The sequence below is a fragment of the Genypterus blacodes genome, unplaced genomic scaffold (genome assembly GCF_046128005.1).
Source record: "Genypterus blacodes isolate CSIRO-AG114 ecotype Tasmania unplaced genomic scaffold, CSIRO-AGI_Gbla_v1 ptg000065l_1, whole genome shotgun sequence".
Lineage (NCBI taxonomy): Eukaryota > Metazoa > Chordata > Actinopteri > Ophidiiformes > Ophidiidae > Genypterus > Genypterus blacodes.
Genome location: NW_027466877.1, coordinates 510,836 through 527,500, shown reverse-complemented (window position 1 = coordinate 527,500; position 16,665 = coordinate 510,836). Strand labels below are relative to the sequence as shown.

At 48.8% G+C, this 16,665-nt stretch overlaps 4 protein-coding genes across 5 annotated transcripts in view; 3 read left to right on the top strand and 1 right to left on the bottom strand.

Moving 5' to 3' along the window:
- slc37a1 (solute carrier family 37 member 1) overlaps positions 1–283 on the bottom strand; it is an 11,842-nt gene extending 11,559 nt beyond the window's left edge. For both annotated transcript variants that reach the window (XM_076155172.1, XM_076155175.1), the window contains exon 1: positions 120–283. The gene's annotated coding sequence lies outside the window, so the exon portion shown is untranslated. The remainder of the gene's footprint in view (positions 1–119) is intronic.
- Positions 284–634: 351 nt separating this feature from the next.
- On the top strand, positions 635–3,065 carry LOC143004345 (radial spoke head 1 homolog). The gene is made up of 8 exons (XM_076155199.1): positions 635–1,009; positions 1,221–1,334; positions 1,405–1,510; positions 1,701–1,791; positions 1,879–2,014; positions 2,133–2,204; positions 2,414–2,519; positions 2,967–3,065. Exons 1-7 carry the CDS (start codon positions 959–961, stop codon positions 2,516–2,518), a joined length of 675 nt encoding a protein of 224 aa, XP_076011314.1. The 5' UTR covers positions 635–958; the 3' UTR covers position 2,519; positions 2,967–3,065.
- Positions 3,066–6,931: 3,866 nt separating this feature from the next.
- On the top strand, positions 6,932–7,605 carry LOC143004335 (radial spoke head 1 homolog). Its single transcript, XM_076155184.1, has 3 exons — positions 6,932–7,041; positions 7,114–7,227; positions 7,489–7,605. Exons 1-3 carry the CDS (start codon positions 6,943–6,945, stop codon positions 7,507–7,509), a joined length of 234 nt encoding a protein of 77 aa, XP_076011299.1. The 5' UTR covers positions 6,932–6,942; the 3' UTR covers positions 7,510–7,605.
- A 229-nt stretch (positions 7,606–7,834) lies between these two features.
- Positions 7,835–13,603, top strand: rrp1 (ribosomal RNA processing 1). Its single transcript, XM_076155177.1, has 16 exons — positions 7,835–8,090; positions 8,532–8,614; positions 8,770–8,827; positions 8,920–9,005; positions 9,088–9,149; positions 9,264–9,393; positions 9,527–9,591; positions 9,695–9,912; positions 10,001–10,119; positions 10,339–10,436; positions 10,784–10,803; positions 10,886–11,460; positions 11,530–12,450; positions 12,765–12,935; positions 13,041–13,107; positions 13,198–13,603. The coding sequence occupies exons 1-16, from the start codon at positions 7,964–7,966 to the stop codon at positions 13,410–13,412; spliced, it is 3,015 nt and encodes a 1,004-aa protein (XP_076011292.1). The 5' UTR covers positions 7,835–7,963; the 3' UTR covers positions 13,413–13,603.
- The last annotated feature ends 3,062 nt before the right edge of the window (positions 13,604–16,665 follow it).

The window sequence follows — 16,665 nt, the reverse complement described above, 5'->3', positions numbered from 1 at the left end:
CACACACACACACGGTCCAGCCCGCCGACCCTCCGTCCATCCTTCCATCCCGCCGCCCGCAGCCGCACACGGCCACAACTGACGCCAGGGTGCTCGGTACCAATGGCGGAGCTCTTTACCTTACAGAGGGGATACCGACACGGCTCGGTTTGTTTCGATTCTCGGTCCAGATCTCAAGTGGGCGACATTTCCTTCACTTCCTTGTTGCCTGAACGCTCGCGACTACCGCCTCTGAAGCACACAGAGACACACACACGCACACACACACACACACACACACACGCGCGTACACACACTCACACAGACACGCGAATACGTTCTTTGATCTCGCGCCAGCATTTTTTTTTTGCAGTAACTTTATTGAACGCATGAAAATACAATTATATAACAGAAGCGCTGTAAATAAATCACTTAACAGATCAAATCGATTTTATTTTTAAAATTGCAATGAATCCTAAGTTACCGATATGAGTAAAAATAAATTAAAAAATAATGATCGTAATTTCCCTTTATAATTATATATAATACAAATATATAATTAACGTTTATAAAAGTAAATAAACTGAGTTGAGTATGAATTCTTATAAGCGAAGTTTAAACATTTTTTTAAACTAAATATCACCTTTATTTGTGACTTTGTTTTCTTTTACGCTGAGCGTCGTTGTCGTGGCAACGGTAAACTTCCTGCAGCCAAAGCGTCAGGATTTGTGTAGTTTTAGCGGCTTCGTTATTAAAGTACGTTGTTATGCCGTCAGATAGACTCTAGTGCGTCAGATTTAAATACCAGAGCGATAAACGGAGTTTTCAGCCCCTCGTTCCAGTTTTTGCGCCTCACTTGTCTGCGTGTTTAGGTTTGTGGCTCTCTAGGCGCTCTAGTGTTGAAGATCTCCGACGCCATACGTTCTACGCAGATAGATAAGATAAAAAATCAATTCAAAAATAATTCCAAATCAATAAAATGTCAGACTCCGGATCTGAGGAGCTTGGTGAGGAGGCCCAGACCCTCGGGGTGAGTTTGAGTTTGTTAACCATTGCGTTTGTGTGTGTGAGATAGGTGAAATTATTGTTTATCCACATTCAGGAATCCTACCAGAAAACTGAATTTCACTGCATGTTGCATGTTTAAAAGTGTAATATTCGGTGTAAAAGTGTTATCTGTGACATTATATCTCTTTTAATTTGTGTCTCTGTGGATAAAAGTGCTGGTGTTTGTGCTGCAGGAATACGAAGGAGAGAGAAATGAAGGAGGGCAGAGGCATGGAACTGGAAAAGCTGTGCTGCCTAACGGAGACACTTACAAGGGACACTATGTGAACGGCAAGAGACAGGGAGAGGTACGAGGTCACACAGAGAGCTATGGGTCAAACCATTTAGGTATTTATCTCTGACTGTTGTGTTTTTTAGGGGGTGTATTACTTCAAAAACGGGGCGAGATATGTGGGAGAATATCACCAAAATAAGAAACATGGACGAGGGACCTTCTACTATCCAGACGGGTCCAAGTATGAAGGTGAGTGTGGCCGTGGACAGAATGAACGTCACAGTGAGTGGACAGGCATGGGTTAGGAAAATCACTCCAGTCTTCCCAGTTTCAATTCACACACACAGCAACACTCCAGACTGCTGGTGATCTACTGGTACTGTTAACTACAGGATGGATATGGACTGGGCTTCACTAACCTTCTCTGCTGGCCCTGCAGGGTCATGGGCGGAGGACCTGATGCAGGGTCACGGCGTCTACACTTATATCAACGCAGACAAGTATGATGGAGAGTGGCTGAACCACATGAGGTACAGCCGCACCCTCAGAACCCCACGTGTTCAGTGAGGCTCCAGCTGTAGCGGCTCTTAACACCCTGGCTTTGGTCTGATCTCCAGGCACGGGCAGGGAACGTACACCTACCACGACACGGGCTCAAAGTACAAGGGCTCATGGGTAAACGGCAAGCAGGAGTCATCTGGAGAGTTCATCCATGCCAACCACAGATACGTGGGAAACTTTGTCAATAGTCGTGTACGTTTTCCAATCATCTTACAAATTCACTTCTGATCTTTTTGCTGAGGTTATAAAGTTTAAATTGTTAAAGGACGTTGTTGTGTAAAGTTGTCGCTTGTGTTTTGTCTGCTTGCAGCCGTCTGGTCCAGGCAAGTTTGTGTTTGACAGCGGCTGTGAGCAGCACGGTGAATACAAGCAAGTTGAGCAAGTAAGTCAACAGCAACACACACTACTCTAACACTGATGTCACAGTATACAGTGACAATGCACTGACATAGTGCCTTGCAGCCAGAAGGTCTTGGGTTTCAATCCCATGCCTGCCCGCGGTCCTTTAGGCATCAAAATTCCAAAGTTCCAAATGCATCACGGTCACGTCCTTCTCCCCTCTCCTTCTTCCCTCACTTCCTCCATCCTCAGAAGGACAGTGCAGCAGCGGAGGAAGACGAGCCGGCCGCCGACCCCAAGTGGATTCCCACGTTTGTCACCGGCCTGACTGATGAAACTCTGACCAAAGACTCTTGAGGTGAAACTCTACCCCACCTGACACTCCGGCAAGGGCTTTAGATTTGGATTCACACCGCTAACGCACCTCTGGAAAGTAGAGCAGACAGTTAGGGATCGGAAGGTTCCCGCTTTGATTCCGGGCTCCTCTTAGGGAGCGTGTCAAAGTTGGCACCTTCTTTGGTATGAACCTGCCATCAGTGTGTGTGTGTGTGTGTGTGTTTGTGTGTGTGTGAGGTACATATAAAGCTCTTTGGAGAAACGTGCTGTATAATTACAGTCCATAAATCAATAGGGTCGGTCAAAGCCATCATTCAGTCCTCTGGGTTCTTGTTGGTGAACCTGAACTGTTCAAGCACGATTTATGTGTGACATTATGACATGTCGCAGAAAAAGTATAAAAAGTTAGTACACTGCAGTCCATACAGAGCAACTGTGTTAAACATGTGTCTGTGTTTTGTTTTGTCAGTCAATGAAGGAAATGGCTTCAGCAGAGGATGAAGCAGGCAGCTGATCTATGTGCGGTCAATCTACAACCAAGACTGTTTATGTTCAACAAGCAAAATAAATGGAATCAATAAAATTGGATTTTCTTGAGTGTTTGTGTGTGTGTGTGTGTGGTTGATCTTGATGTTGGAGAGTTGTGAGAGGACAGTTCTTACCCACCTAATTCCAGGCTGATGGGGAGAGCAGCTGAAGCTCTGGTCTGACTCCAGTGGAACAGTATCAAGAGCCAAGAGAACAAGCAGGAAACAAAGTGAGCTCAGTACAAGAGGCACAGAGAGAAGAGAAAGAGTTAAGAGACATGTTTGATGGTTCATGGACATTAAAAGCAGGTTGGCTGCATGTTGTACATGTTGTAAAACTTATAATCTTAAGTGTGTGTGTGTGCCGTCTCTTATCATCTCATGTCTGTTTTTATTTGTGCTTCTCTGGTTGTGAGCCAACACAGACTGAGGAAGGTAGACGTCAACGCTCTCACCCCTGTCTTGACCCCTGACCTTTGTTAGTCTGACACGGAGGTGAAGGTGAAGCGTCCCCCTCAACTTCCCCTCTCATTAACTGTGATGTCATTTGTGATGTCATTGACTGTGACATCGTGATTCCAATCATGTCTCCATCTCCCACAACTTTTCCTGCTGAGGAGATGAAGAGCACCAAATGCACGTGCTGGAGCCCTGAGCTCTGTCTGGCAGGTTTGAAGTCAGCAGGGGCGGTGAAGTTCAGCCGCTCTGTTTTAAGGCACTTTTGAGGCATTACAAAGAGGTCAAACAGGTTTGAGCTCTCTGTTCTTATTCTGTCAAAGATGAACTAAACCACAAGTAATAATTTAAGTGAAAACTATTTAATGTTGGTTCTGAGGGTTTCATTAAAGTAAATAAGGTTTGTTAAGTCTAAAACATGTGTTCTTTGCATTATGTTAGAAATGCTAACATGACATCACTTTCTTAGTTGTGATGATGTCACTGTTGTCTACTAAGCTACTTAGCTTTGGAGCCGCAGACAGGCAGAGTCACCGTACGCTTCATCTTGAGTCCTAGTGCTTCATTATTACAGATTTAAATGAAAGTTACCATGTGGTTTGTTTTGGGACCAAGCTCCTAACTGTTAGCTCTCTGGTCTTACAGATATTTGACACAGATACATCGGACAAACGTTAACATTCCACATCTAACACATGTCAGATTCAGGATCAGAGGAGTTTGTCAGGGAGGTCCAGAACCTTGGGGTGAGAAACCAAACTACTATCACTCTTTGGTTTGTTGTTAGCTAATGGCAACTAGCTAAACAACTGATAGCAAAACACTTGTTGAAATTGTTGAAACTATTGTTTATTCACAGTCAAGAATCAGAACCAGAAATCAGAACACTCTTTCATTTCATGTTGTAGTGTATCTGTGTGTGTGTTTGTGTGTGTGTGTTGTGCCTCGTGACATTCTATTTGTTTTGATTTGTGTCTCTGTGGATTAAAGCCCTGGTGTTTGTTTGTGCTACAGGACTATGAGGGAGAGAGAAATGAAGGAGGGCAGAGGCATGGAGTCTGCAAAGTGCTGCTGCCAAACGGAGACACTTTCCAGGGAGAGTATGTGAACGGCAAGAGACAGGGACAGGTAAGATCGTCCATTATTACCAGTGAGTCTGCTCCAGTCGAGGAGCCAAGACCAAAAGTGTACACAGCTGGCACACAGCGACCTCTGGGCCACATCTGACCCCCAATCTGCTCTGAAAACAAGCAGCAGATAGATTCAGTTGTTAACTTTTTCATCTCTGTGGCTGTTGTGTATTTTAGGGGGTGTATTACTTCAAGAGTGGGGCGAGATATGTCGGAGAATATCACCAAAATAAGAAACATGGACAAGGAACCATCTACTATCCAGACGGGTCCAAGTATGAAGGTGATTGTGGACGTTAGGTCTGTGCTCACAGCTGTGGAAATAAACCTTACAGCTTCTCAGCATGTGTGTGTGCGCACACACCATTCCAATGATTTTGCTCAGTTTGTCACCGTACACATTGACCTGGCGTACAGTGTGTAATGTGCCTCTCCCTGCTGGCCCTGCAGGGTCGTGGGTGGAGGACCTGAGGCAGGGTCATGGTGTCTGCACTTACGCCAATGGAGACAGGTATGACGGAGAGTGGCTGAACAACGTGAGGTACGACTTAGTCCCCTTCTGTCTGCATTTATTCAAGCACACCACTGTGGAAGCTTAGGTTTCGAAATGTAGTTTGAAGTACTTATACTGATGACCTTGGGATCCATAGGCAGATGTAAGTGGCGAGGGGACGGGAATGTCCCAACCTGATGCCTGTGTGATTTGATGGACGGATGTGCTCTGATTACCAGGCAGGGCCAGGGTACACACCACTACCACAACGGCTCAAAGTACAAGTGCTCATGGGTAAACGGCAACCTGGAGTCATCTGAAGAGTTCATCTACCCCAACTTCAGATACAAGGGAAAGTTCTTCAACAATAATGTAAGTTTGCTTCTTCACTTACAACACATTCATTTCTTCAGATTTCAGATTTTGTGATGCAGATAATAAGGTGCAATGTTCAGACACACACACTAAAGAACAAGGAACCCGCAGCTGCGGCCGATACCTCCTTTGATCTCTGACTCAATCATTGTTTTTGCCTTGAGAGAATTTGTAATGATGAGTATCCACAGCAAAGAAAGGACTCAGTGTGCCTCTGTGGATAAAAGCCCTCATGTCTGTGCTGCAGGAGTATGAAGGACAGAGAAATGAAGGAGGACAGAGGCACGGAGTCGGCATAGTGATGCTGCCTAACGGAGACGTTTACCAGGGAGTATATGTGAACGGCAAGAGACACGGAAAGGTACGATGGTCCAGGTCCAGGTCCAGGTCAGATCCACTATTACCAGTGGGTCTACTCCTGTCCAAATCCAGACTGAAGGGCAGAGACCTAAAGGTCGAAAGAGAGAGAGAGGGGTGCATTCACGCATGTGTGTATTCATCATTTGACTGTTGTGTATTTTAGGGGGAGTATTACTTCAAAGATGGGGCGAGATACGTGGGAGACTATCACCACAATAAGAAACATGGACAAGGAACCATCTACTATCTGGACGGGTCCAAGTATGAAGGTGAGTGTGGACGTTAGGTCTGTGCTCACAGCTGTGGAAATTATTTGTTCAGCTCGTGTGTGTGTGTGTGTGTGTGAGTAGCAGCAGACAGAATGATGTCACAGAGTTAGTGGACAGACATGCATTAGGAAAATTGTCCCCTGACATAACAAAAGTCTTATCGGTTTCTAATGCAGGGTCCTGGGTGGAGGACCTGAGGCACGGTCACGGTGTCTACACTTACACCAACAAAGACACGTACGAGGGAGAGTGGCTGAACAACGTGAGGTATGACTGCACCTTCAGAATCCCTCGTGTTCAAGCTCACCACAGAATAAATAACCTGGCTGTGTTCTGACTGCCAGGCACGGCCAGGGGATGCACTACGACCACGCCACAAGCTCAAAGTACAAGTGCTCATGGGCTGACGGCAGGCAGGGCTCGTCTGGAGGGTTACGATGCTGTGTAAGTCATTGGGATGCAGATAAGGTGCATCATTGAGACACAAACACTATGGGCAAGATTTACTCAGCATGACACAAATGCACTCATTCAGGCCCCAAGAGTTTTAACTGAGACCCATGATGCCGCAGCGAGTTCATTTGAATGGACTTTAAGAAGCTTCTTGCGTCCTTTCTCCTTGATCAGAATCTCTCTATCCATATTCCATTCAGAAACACACACTCCTTTCCTAAAATACTCAACTACACTGACAATATCACCTCCCAAGACCGACAACAGCTGCTCCGCCTACCATCTATGGCTGCAACACCTGTTATTCAAAGACTGTTGATCACAGACACAGTGACCTTTGCCACAACAGTAACCAGCCATGATTATGACAATGTGTTGCGAAATGTCCTCGTTTGTTTTTGTCCCTTTGCAGCCGTCCGGCCCAGGGAAGTTGTTTCCCATCAGCTGCGAGCAGCACGATGAATACCAGCAAGCAGAGCAAGTACGTCTACAGCGACACACTCCTTCATTGTTTCTCTTACTGCGTTTTCATTCTTTCATGTTTGTGCTGCAGGAATATGATGGACAAATAAATGAAGGGACTCAGAGGCACGGAGGCAGTACAGCGGTGCTGCCTAATGGAGACGTTTACCAGGGAGACTATGTGAACGCAAAGAGACAGGGACAGGTATGGATCTAGGTGGTTCTAGATCAGAGGTCACACAGAGAGCTATGGGCCACTTTGATCCATTAAAACCATCAGTTGTGCCAATCAACATCAAATGTCTCCATTATCTGTCCTCACTTGGTTTTTGTTGACTAGGAATCCAAGTTCAGCTGATGAAGCACCAGGCACGTGTGGCATTTAGAAATGTGGCTAGAGGAAACGTGTAGAACAACTACGCAAAACACAAATGTGGGTGTGTGTGCTTTGTTTGTCTTTTGTCAGCCAGTGGAGGAAATGGTTTGAGCCAAGGAGAAGCAGACAGCTGATCCACCAGGGATAATTGTACAGCCATCATTGTTTGTTTTTGTTGAACAGGCTGAATAAATGGCATCAGTACGAGGTGTGCTTTGTGTCACGATACAGGTGAAAGTCCAGGAGAACTCGATTTGATTTTGCAGTAGGAAACAAAGATACACAGAAAAATACATCAAACAAAGTGGGACAGAGATCTACACAGGACGCAATTAAGATTACCGACATTCTGGATCATGAATAAACTCAATGCCTTTAAGCGTAAAAAAAAGAGGCCAAACGTTCAAACACTGCTGCTCTGTGGCGCTTTACGGCATTACAGCACGTGGTAGCTAGCAGGATCAACGTCATCACTCCGCGCCTGGTCCGCGGGGTAAACGTGGGGAACCGAGTGAGCAGTCAGGAGGACGAAGCGGAGAAGCGATTCCACGTGAACCGGCGGATCATGGCGGAGATGCAGGAACCCGAGATCCAGTTCGCGCAGAGGTTAGCGTCCAACGAGAAGCCGACCCGCACCAAAGCGCTGAAGAAGCTGCGCAAGTACGTCTGCGTTCGGTCGCACGAAAATGCAGGTGAGCTAGCATGCTACATACCGCACCGCGAGAGCCGAGATACGCTCACAAAACGCCACAAAACCACGGCGGAAACTTGTTTTTGTTCTCTTTTTGAATCTTCTGCTTAATAAAGTCGTGTTTGTAGCTTAATAGTCGTAGTTTAAAGTCACGTTGGACGTGAGAGAAACACGTGTGTGTGTGTGGGGTCAGCGCTTCACCCACCCGCTGTCCGCCCTGCCGGAGCGTCACGTGCCGTCAGAGTCCGGGTTAAATCAAGCAACATCTCCCAGAATCCCCCTCGATGTTTGGAGACTGATTAGGTTTAACAACACTTAAGTATGGAGACTCTGATGACGTCACTGAGGCTAGTTACTGCCTCCAAAATCCAGAAAAAAAGGAAACATTACAAACAATATGTGTGTGTGTGTGTCTCTCTCTCTCTCTCCCTCCTGTGCCCAGATGGATTCACTGTGGTGGAGCTCCTGAAGCTGTGGAAAGGTCTCTTCTACTGCCTCTGGATGCAGGACAAGCTGCTGCTGCAGGTACGGCGAAGAGCGTCCAGGAGAATCAGCAGAGCGTAGATTAGAGCTCACAGCGCCACAAACCCACAGTGTGACGGCTTTGTTTACGGCTTACCTGTGCGTTGGTGTCGCCCGGGATGATTGATTTGTTGACCCGGCTGCTCTTTCCCCCGCAGGAGGAGCTCTCCACTCAGATCTCCACTCTGATCCACAGCTTCCAGAGCGCCGACGGCCGTAAGTTTACCCGCGTCTGAACTTGAGCTCATCAAAGCGTGTGTGTGAATGTTTGTGAGGTTTGATGGCGGTTCTGCTCGCTCTCTGTACAGAGTTCCTGTACCTGGAGAGCTTCCTGCTGACCATCAAGAGGGAGTGGACCGGGATCGACAGGCTGAGGATGGACAAGTTCTTCCAGGTTGGTGGAGGAGAAGGTTGAGTGTCTTCCCTGTGGAGGTATGAAGCTGCCAGAGCTCTGATGTTGATGTTCTCCTTCACAGCTGGTCCGCTTCATGTTCAGACAAACCTTTGAGATGCTGAAGAGGAAGAACTGGGACAGCAGGTAAACCTTCATCATTCAGCCTAAGGGTGTATTATATCTGCTGCTGACTGTTGGAATGAGTTGTGGAGTGGGAGGGAGTAAACCTGTTCTCCGCGTTTCCTCGCGGTCCCTCAGCGTGGTGTCCAGGTTCCTGGATCTCCTGGCGTCTCAGGTTCTGCACAGCAGCGGCGGCGCTCCCACGGGCCTGCAGTTCCACATCCTGGACCTTTACATGACCGAGCTGGCGGCTGTGGGCTCAGCTGAGGTACGGCAGAGACACTTCCTGTCCAGGCACTTCCTGTCCAGAGTTTCTCCTCCTCAGTAGTTGTTGGGTTCTCAGGTGAACCCCGACAGAGTGACTCTGCAGTGACGCTTGTGTTGTTTCTCCGTCTCCGCAGCTCGCCGCCCATCAGAACCTCACTTTCATCGAGCCGTTCTGCAAAGCAGCGGCCAAGACCAAAGAGTAAGTCCTCAGCACGCAGGGATGAAGACCACGTGTCTCTGTCCACGCTGAAGGTCCAGCCTTCCTCCTCCTCCTCTCATTCCTCTTTGTCTCTCTTTTCCAGTCGCACTCTGTTCGCCGCCATCTGCAGCAGCATCTTCAGCAGCATCATCGACCAGGCTCCCTTCGCCATCGAGGACCTGATGAAGGAGGTGAAGGCGACCGAGGCGTCGGACTCGGACTCGGGTCAGGCATCTGAAGAAGAAGAGGAGAAGGAAGAGCAGGCAATAAAAGAGGAGAAGAAGAGGAAGAGGAAGAAGGGAGTGGAGAAGCAGATCAATGGTGAGTGAAGTTTGATCAACATCCATGTGTCAATCAGCTGAATGTTACTGAGTGTGTGAGTTGAGGTGATGTCATTGTATTTGTTCAGGAAAGAAACTGGACAAAGATGATGAAGAAGCTGATGATGATGAAGATGATGACGGTCTCCTTCACTTGGAGGACTCGGACACAGAGCCGGGCGATGAGGAGTATGGAGCGGTGCTGCAGGTGAGTGTGATGTACACGTACACACACACACACACACACACACAGCAGCCTGCAACACGTGTCAAATGTGTAAATCAGAGCGTGTGTGTGTGTGTGTGTGTGTGTCGGCCTATTTAACACCAAAACGCCCTCACAAATTTTAACAGTGCGTCAGTCACAGACATGATGAATGATCTGTGTGTGTGTCTGTGTGTGTGTGTGTGTCTGTGTGTGTGTTAGTTTGACTACTCCGCCCTGGCAGATAAGTTGATGGACTTCTCCAGTCGGAACAACACACCAAGCAGGAACAGACAGAGACTCTACGGGATCATCAAAGTGTGAGTAGAAGCTGTGACACACACACACACACACACACACACACACACACACACACACACACACACACACACACACACACACACACACACACACACACACGCACACGATTAATCAGTTTCATGTACTTCAGCTGAAAGTGTGTTTAAAAGCCACAGCAGTAACGTGTTCCTCTTCTCTGTGTGTGTGTGTGTGTGTGTGTGTGTGTGTGTGTGTGTGTGTGTGTGTGTGTGTGTGTGTGTGTGTGTGTGTGTGTGTGTGTGTGTGTGTGTGTGTGTGTGTGTGTGTGTGTGTGTGTGTGTGTGTGTGTGTGTGTGTGTGTGTGTGTGTGTGTGTCTCTCTCTCTCAGGCTGAGGGACCTGACTGAAGGTAAGTGTGTTGTTCAGATGATCTTCCTCTGGTTTCTCCTCTCAGATCTTGGGGGGTTAAAGCTCTGGTCTTTGTCTCTCAGGTGTCTTCCCTCAGGACGAGTACCCGGAGGAAGTGTCCACGGACGAGGACGACGAAATGTTCGGCAGCAGGAAGAGAATGAAGAGGGGCAAAAATGCTTGGAATGAGGATGATGATGATGATGATGATGATGAGGAGGAGGCCCCGGCAGCCAAGAAGAAGAAGAAGGGAAAGAAGAAGAAGGAGGCGGCGGTCAAACCTGACGGGCAGAATGACGGCGAGCCAGCAGAACAGATCACCAACGACAAGAAGAAGAAGAAGAAGAGGAGGAAGAAAAAGAAGAAGGCAGCCGTTTCATCCACAGAAGCTGAGAAAGCAGCAGAGCCTTCATCAGCAGAACCTTCATCAGTGACCTCTGTGGAGGTCACAGGGGTCGTGCTCGTAGAGGCAAAGAGACAGATGGTCACAGTCAGCCAAGCAGCCGACCAATCAGAAGCCCTGTCAAAGGAGGAGACATCTGAGGTCCCTACACTTAGTGTGCAGGACGCTGAAGCACCGGCTGCTGCAGAGTCAGAACCTCCAGCTGTAACCACGGAGACGCTCGCCGACGCTGCAACCACGGAGGAGAAGAAGGACGTCGACCTGACGGCTCAGACGGAGGTGGAGGAGTCACAGGTGGAGGTGGCGGCGTCAGGAGAGACTGAGGCTCCAGCTGAAGAAGATGCCAGCAGCCCCTTCACGAACCAGACGCCAGAGGAGACGGAGACGCCTGAGGACGCCGCCGCCATGCCAGCCGCCAAGAAGAGTAAGAAAAAGATGAAGAAGAAGAAGCCAGAGGAGGCGGAGCCTGAAGCACCCGCGGCAGCAGAGGCTGAGGTCGTATCTATAAGCAGCGACAGCTCACAGGAGGTCAAAGCTGAGTCTGACCCCGCAGAGAAGAAGAAGAAGAAGGGTCAGAAGAAAGCTGCTGTGATGGAGGCTGAAGAAGCGGCCGAGGCAACAGAGGAGACGCTGGAGGAGGCGACTGCTACAACACCAGCCAAGAAGAAGAAGAACAAGAGGAAGAGCCTGAAGGCGGAGCTTGAAGCACCAGAGGTCACAGGAGAAGGAACGGACGCTGAAATTGCATCAGATGGTGCCGAGGTGGCGGCCGAGCAGGAAGTGAAGATGGACAAGGACGCGCCGGATCTGAAACCTGAAGCCACGCCTCTCTCAGCCGCACCTGCCGCAGATCCCAGCGCCGCAACACCACTGAAGAAGAAAAGGAAGAAGACTCAGAAGGCACCCAAGCCTGAAGAGGAGGCACAAGAGGAAACGCCTCAGGAGGTAGAAGCTGAGGAGTGCACACCTGAGATCACCATGACGACGCCAGGGAAGAAGAAGAACAAGAGAGGCAAGGCGGCAGAGACCGAAGAGGCCGAGGGAGACGACCTCGGCGAGGAGCCGACGGTCGTCGAAATTTTTCCTGACAACGAGGCGGCGTCTTCCTCCTCTGTGAAGAAGACCAAGAAGAAGAAGAGGAAGATCCCTGTGGTGATCGAGTTTGAGGCCGATGAGGTCGAGGAGCAGGAAGAGGCGTCGCTCAGCGAGGAATCGACCGGCGCCAAGAAGACAAAACTAGGCAGAGTGAGTGTTTGATGACGAGGCTGTAGCTCAGTGGGTCGAGCTTCCGCTTGCGAGCCGGTTCGAGTCCCAGCCGAGGTGCCCCTGAGCAAGGCACCGAACTCTCAATTGCTCCCCCCCTCTATAATGGGTGGTAATGTAATGTAAGCCGCTTTGGATAAAAGCGTCTGCCTAATGATGGTAATGATGAGGGACAGAGATGGAGAGACAGACAGACAGGGAGAGAGACAGATTGTTCTTCCTCATGTGTTGTGTCTCATGTCTGAGATGTTTCTCTGATTCTTCTTCTTCTTCTGTAAACTGCTTTTCTGCTGCAGGAAGCTGGCGAGTCGTCCACTCCTCTGAGCGCCAAGAAGCTGCAGAAGAAGAAGAAGGCCAGAGCGTCTTCTTCTTCTGCGTCGCCCTTCATCACCTTCCAGAGCAAATGCCTGATCCCCACACCGCTGTTCTTCAAGACAAGGAAGGGCGCGGTCACGCCCAAGAGGAAGGTACGCTCGCTCACTTCCTGTGCACCCTCACCAACACACAAATCTACCAAACGTCTGACATGTTGATGATGTAATCAGTGATGTAACCTCTCTGTGGTTTCACAGAAGCTCGCCAATCCTCAGTCAGAATCCAAGAAGGTGACCTTTGGCCTCAAGAACAACAAGACGGCAGGTGAGTCAGAACGCAGCGTCCGCTCATGTGGAGTGGGGTACCCTCAGCTTTCTTCAGGGTCCTAAAGCATGATGTGTTCCTTTGATCCAGAGTTCAAGAAGACGGACCGCAGCCTGCTGGTGAGTCCAGACGGATCGTCCCGAGTGCCCTTTGACCCTCAGCAGAAGCCCAAGTTTGGAGTCTTAAAGTCTCCGTCCACGCCCATCTACGGCGGCAAGAAGGCCCTGGGAGCCGCCAAAAAGAAGGCCACACCCACTGCTCAGGCCACGCCCACACGCCGGCCCACAGCCGCAGACTTCTTCTGATGACGCTCACAGACGGACTGAAGTCACAGACGCACTGACTACCAACACACACCAGTTAGAAGAGATCATGGTGTCCTGTGTGTGTGTGTGTGTGAGTGAGTGTGTGTGAGATGTAAAGAAGAGTATTTTTATGTTTATATGCTTTGATGTTGCGAGTGAGACGTTTTAATAAACTCGTTCCATTTTCCACACCTGAGGTTTCCACCTGCTGCCCCCTGCAGTGACGTCACACACACACACACACACACACACACACACACACACACACACACACACACACACACACACACACACACACACAATAAAGTGTGTGTCCTGAAAAATATGAAACATTACAAGAACACAGTCCAAATATTTCAAGAAACAATAAATGTAGAAAATGAAAAGTGGAGATTTAGAGGATTTGTGTTTCTGAATGAAGACGAGGGGACGAGAGTCTTCATCAGAGGAGGACAAGAACAACAAGTCTGAATCTACATACAGCAGAGACATCTGGGCTTGCTGCGACCTCGCTCACACTGAGTGTTTCTCTAAATGGAGCTCAATCCGATTACAGTCAGAGCAGCTGCAGAGATCTCTCTCTCTCTCTCTCTCTCTCTCTCTCTCTCTCTCTCTCTCTCTCTCTCTCTCTCTCTCTCTCTCTCTCTCTCTCTCTCTCTCTCTCTCTCTCTCTCTCTCTCTCTCTCTCTCTCTCTCTCTCTCTCTCTCTCTCTCTCTCTCTCTCTCTCTCTCTCTCTCTCTCTCTCTCTCTCTCTCTCTCTCTCTCTCTCTCTGTGGTCTTCATCGGAAATATCGCGATCCTTCATTATCATCTCTGCTCCTCGCGCCTCAGCCTGTATCAATATTCACATTGATTGATTTGATTTCGTTCTGGTGCAACATGTTGGCAGAGTCTCTGTCCTTCATCACCGCGATCCTCTTCCTCCATGTAGCCGCTGTGTTGTGTGAGTATTTACAGCTGTGTTGATATTATTATTGTCTTGTTTGTGTTCAAGCGGCTTCGTTGGAATTTTGTGCAATCAGGATTTTAGAAATGACTACTTTCTAGTTTTTATAAAAAATTGACAGAAAAAAAAACAACCAATCCATTATTCCAGAAAAACTCAAATTTACAGGGAAGAAATCTAATAAGCGATTGTAGAATAATCGTTAAAAAGAAACTTCTATTAAAAAATGTGAAGAACTCCTCTACAACAAACAACGAACGGTAGCTCTTATATAAATATATGTATGTTTACACTGAAGTCTCACTTAGATTAGTCAGAAACCTAACAAACGTAGATATGTGTAGAAAGAAAACAGATCCTGATTGCGCGGTCACTTCCTGACAGCAGCAAGAGCATCAGAACCTCAAGAGAACCTCATGTGAAGAGCAGCGTGAGAGGTTCAGGGTCCGTCTGGGACCCTCTGCTGCTCTGTCACATAATCGACAGAGAGAACGAGAGAGGAAATGAGAAGCAGCATGACTCAAATTCATTCCCCTCAGTGGTCAAAAGCCAGAATGAATGTGTGCGTGTGTGTGACAGAGAGAGAGAGAGAGAGAGAGAGAGAGCTAATTGGGGGATTCAGGAGCCCGCCAATTAAAGAGCTCTGTGTGTGTGCGCGTGATGTATGTGATGTGTGTGTGTGTGTGTGTGTGTGTGCAGCACAGAGTAAAGTGACTTTGGTCCAACGTGTCATGAACTCACCACGTGACTGAAGCGTCCCGGTGTCTGACGCTGCAAACGTCTTCTTGTTTCCAGGCCAAATTACCGGCGAGCCCGAGGAGCGACCGGCCGACAGCAGGGTCCTCACGGGGGGCCTCAAATCCGTCCTAGAAGACACCGTGTCTCCGGCGTTCGGCGCCACCATCATCATCATCATCACGGTCGTGGTGTCCGGCAGCGCCTACCTCTGCTTCCTCAAGTACGTCTGCGGCGGCTGCTGCAAGCCCACGCAGGTGGCGCCCGCCGCTGGCGCCGACGCCAACAAGGTGGAGGAGCAGGTGTAGAGAGAGGAAGAGGACAAAGACAAAGGACAAAGGGACGGAGGGAGGAGAGGGAAGATCAGCTTCCCGCTAACGCTCTGCGTCTCACTGTGTCACCAAGCGTTCATTATTAGGGACACACAGGTGTGCAGAGGAGCACTGCTGCAGGAGGCTGAGCTGTGTGTGTGTGTTTACATGTTGTTGTGAAGTACATGGACATTCTGTTCTCACAGTCGCTCCGTTTACACACCTCAGGTCTGAACCAGGATGTTCTCCCCCACGTACACACATGCGGCTCAGGTTGGAGTCTGGACATGGAGGACTCGTGCTCAGACCTGTACCCGCTCAGACCTGGGGTTTGTTAGATGTGGTCGCCTCCATGGCGTGTGTCGGTCCAGTTAATGTGAAGGTGAATAAAAGAAAACGTGCCCTGACTTCAGCCTCTGCTTCTTCTCTGGAGTGTGTGTGTGTGTGTGTGGTTATTCAGTGGCTCCTGCTTGAGGGTGACCTCCTGCAGCTGAGAAGAAAGAAGCGATGCAGGAAATAAAGGGATGAGCAAGGACAGGAGGATAGATGTGACCTTCAAAGAGCTTGTGTGTGTGTGTGTGTGTGTGTGTGTGTGTGTGTGTGTGTGTGTGTGTGTGTGTGTGTGTGTGTGTGTGTGTGTGTGTGTGTGTGTGTGTGTGTGTGTGTGTGTGTGTGTGTGTGTGTGTGTGAGGCAGTGACAGGTGAATGTGTTTTGTTGAGTTTTGATGGAGTGGAAACGTGTGTGTGTGGGCGTCACAAAGCTCCCACTGTGCTGACCTCCGTGTCTGCTGCCATCTAGTGGCGACCTCCAGGTAACGCAGCACCAACGCTCTGAACGATTGCAACAAAATCGACCACCTTTCCACAAAGCTCTCACACACACGTGTCGATAACGTTTTGAGTTCACACACACACACACACACACACACACACACACACACACACACACACACACACACACACACACACACACACACACACACACACACACACACACACACACACACACACACACACACAATAACGTGCAAATTGTGCAGCCACGTTTTCATCACTCAGCAGGATGGGGCTATATTGTTGTCATGGTAACACAGCAGTCTTGGATCTGTTTGACTGTAAGCTTCTATGAAAACAGACAAACAACTACACACGTTGGCGCGCCTCCTCACATCGCTTTGGCCCCCATACCGTTTCCTCACAGTGTGCCTCCTTGTTATGTCCTCTCACCTTCCTCACCCTCCCGTCCTCTCATCTTCCTGA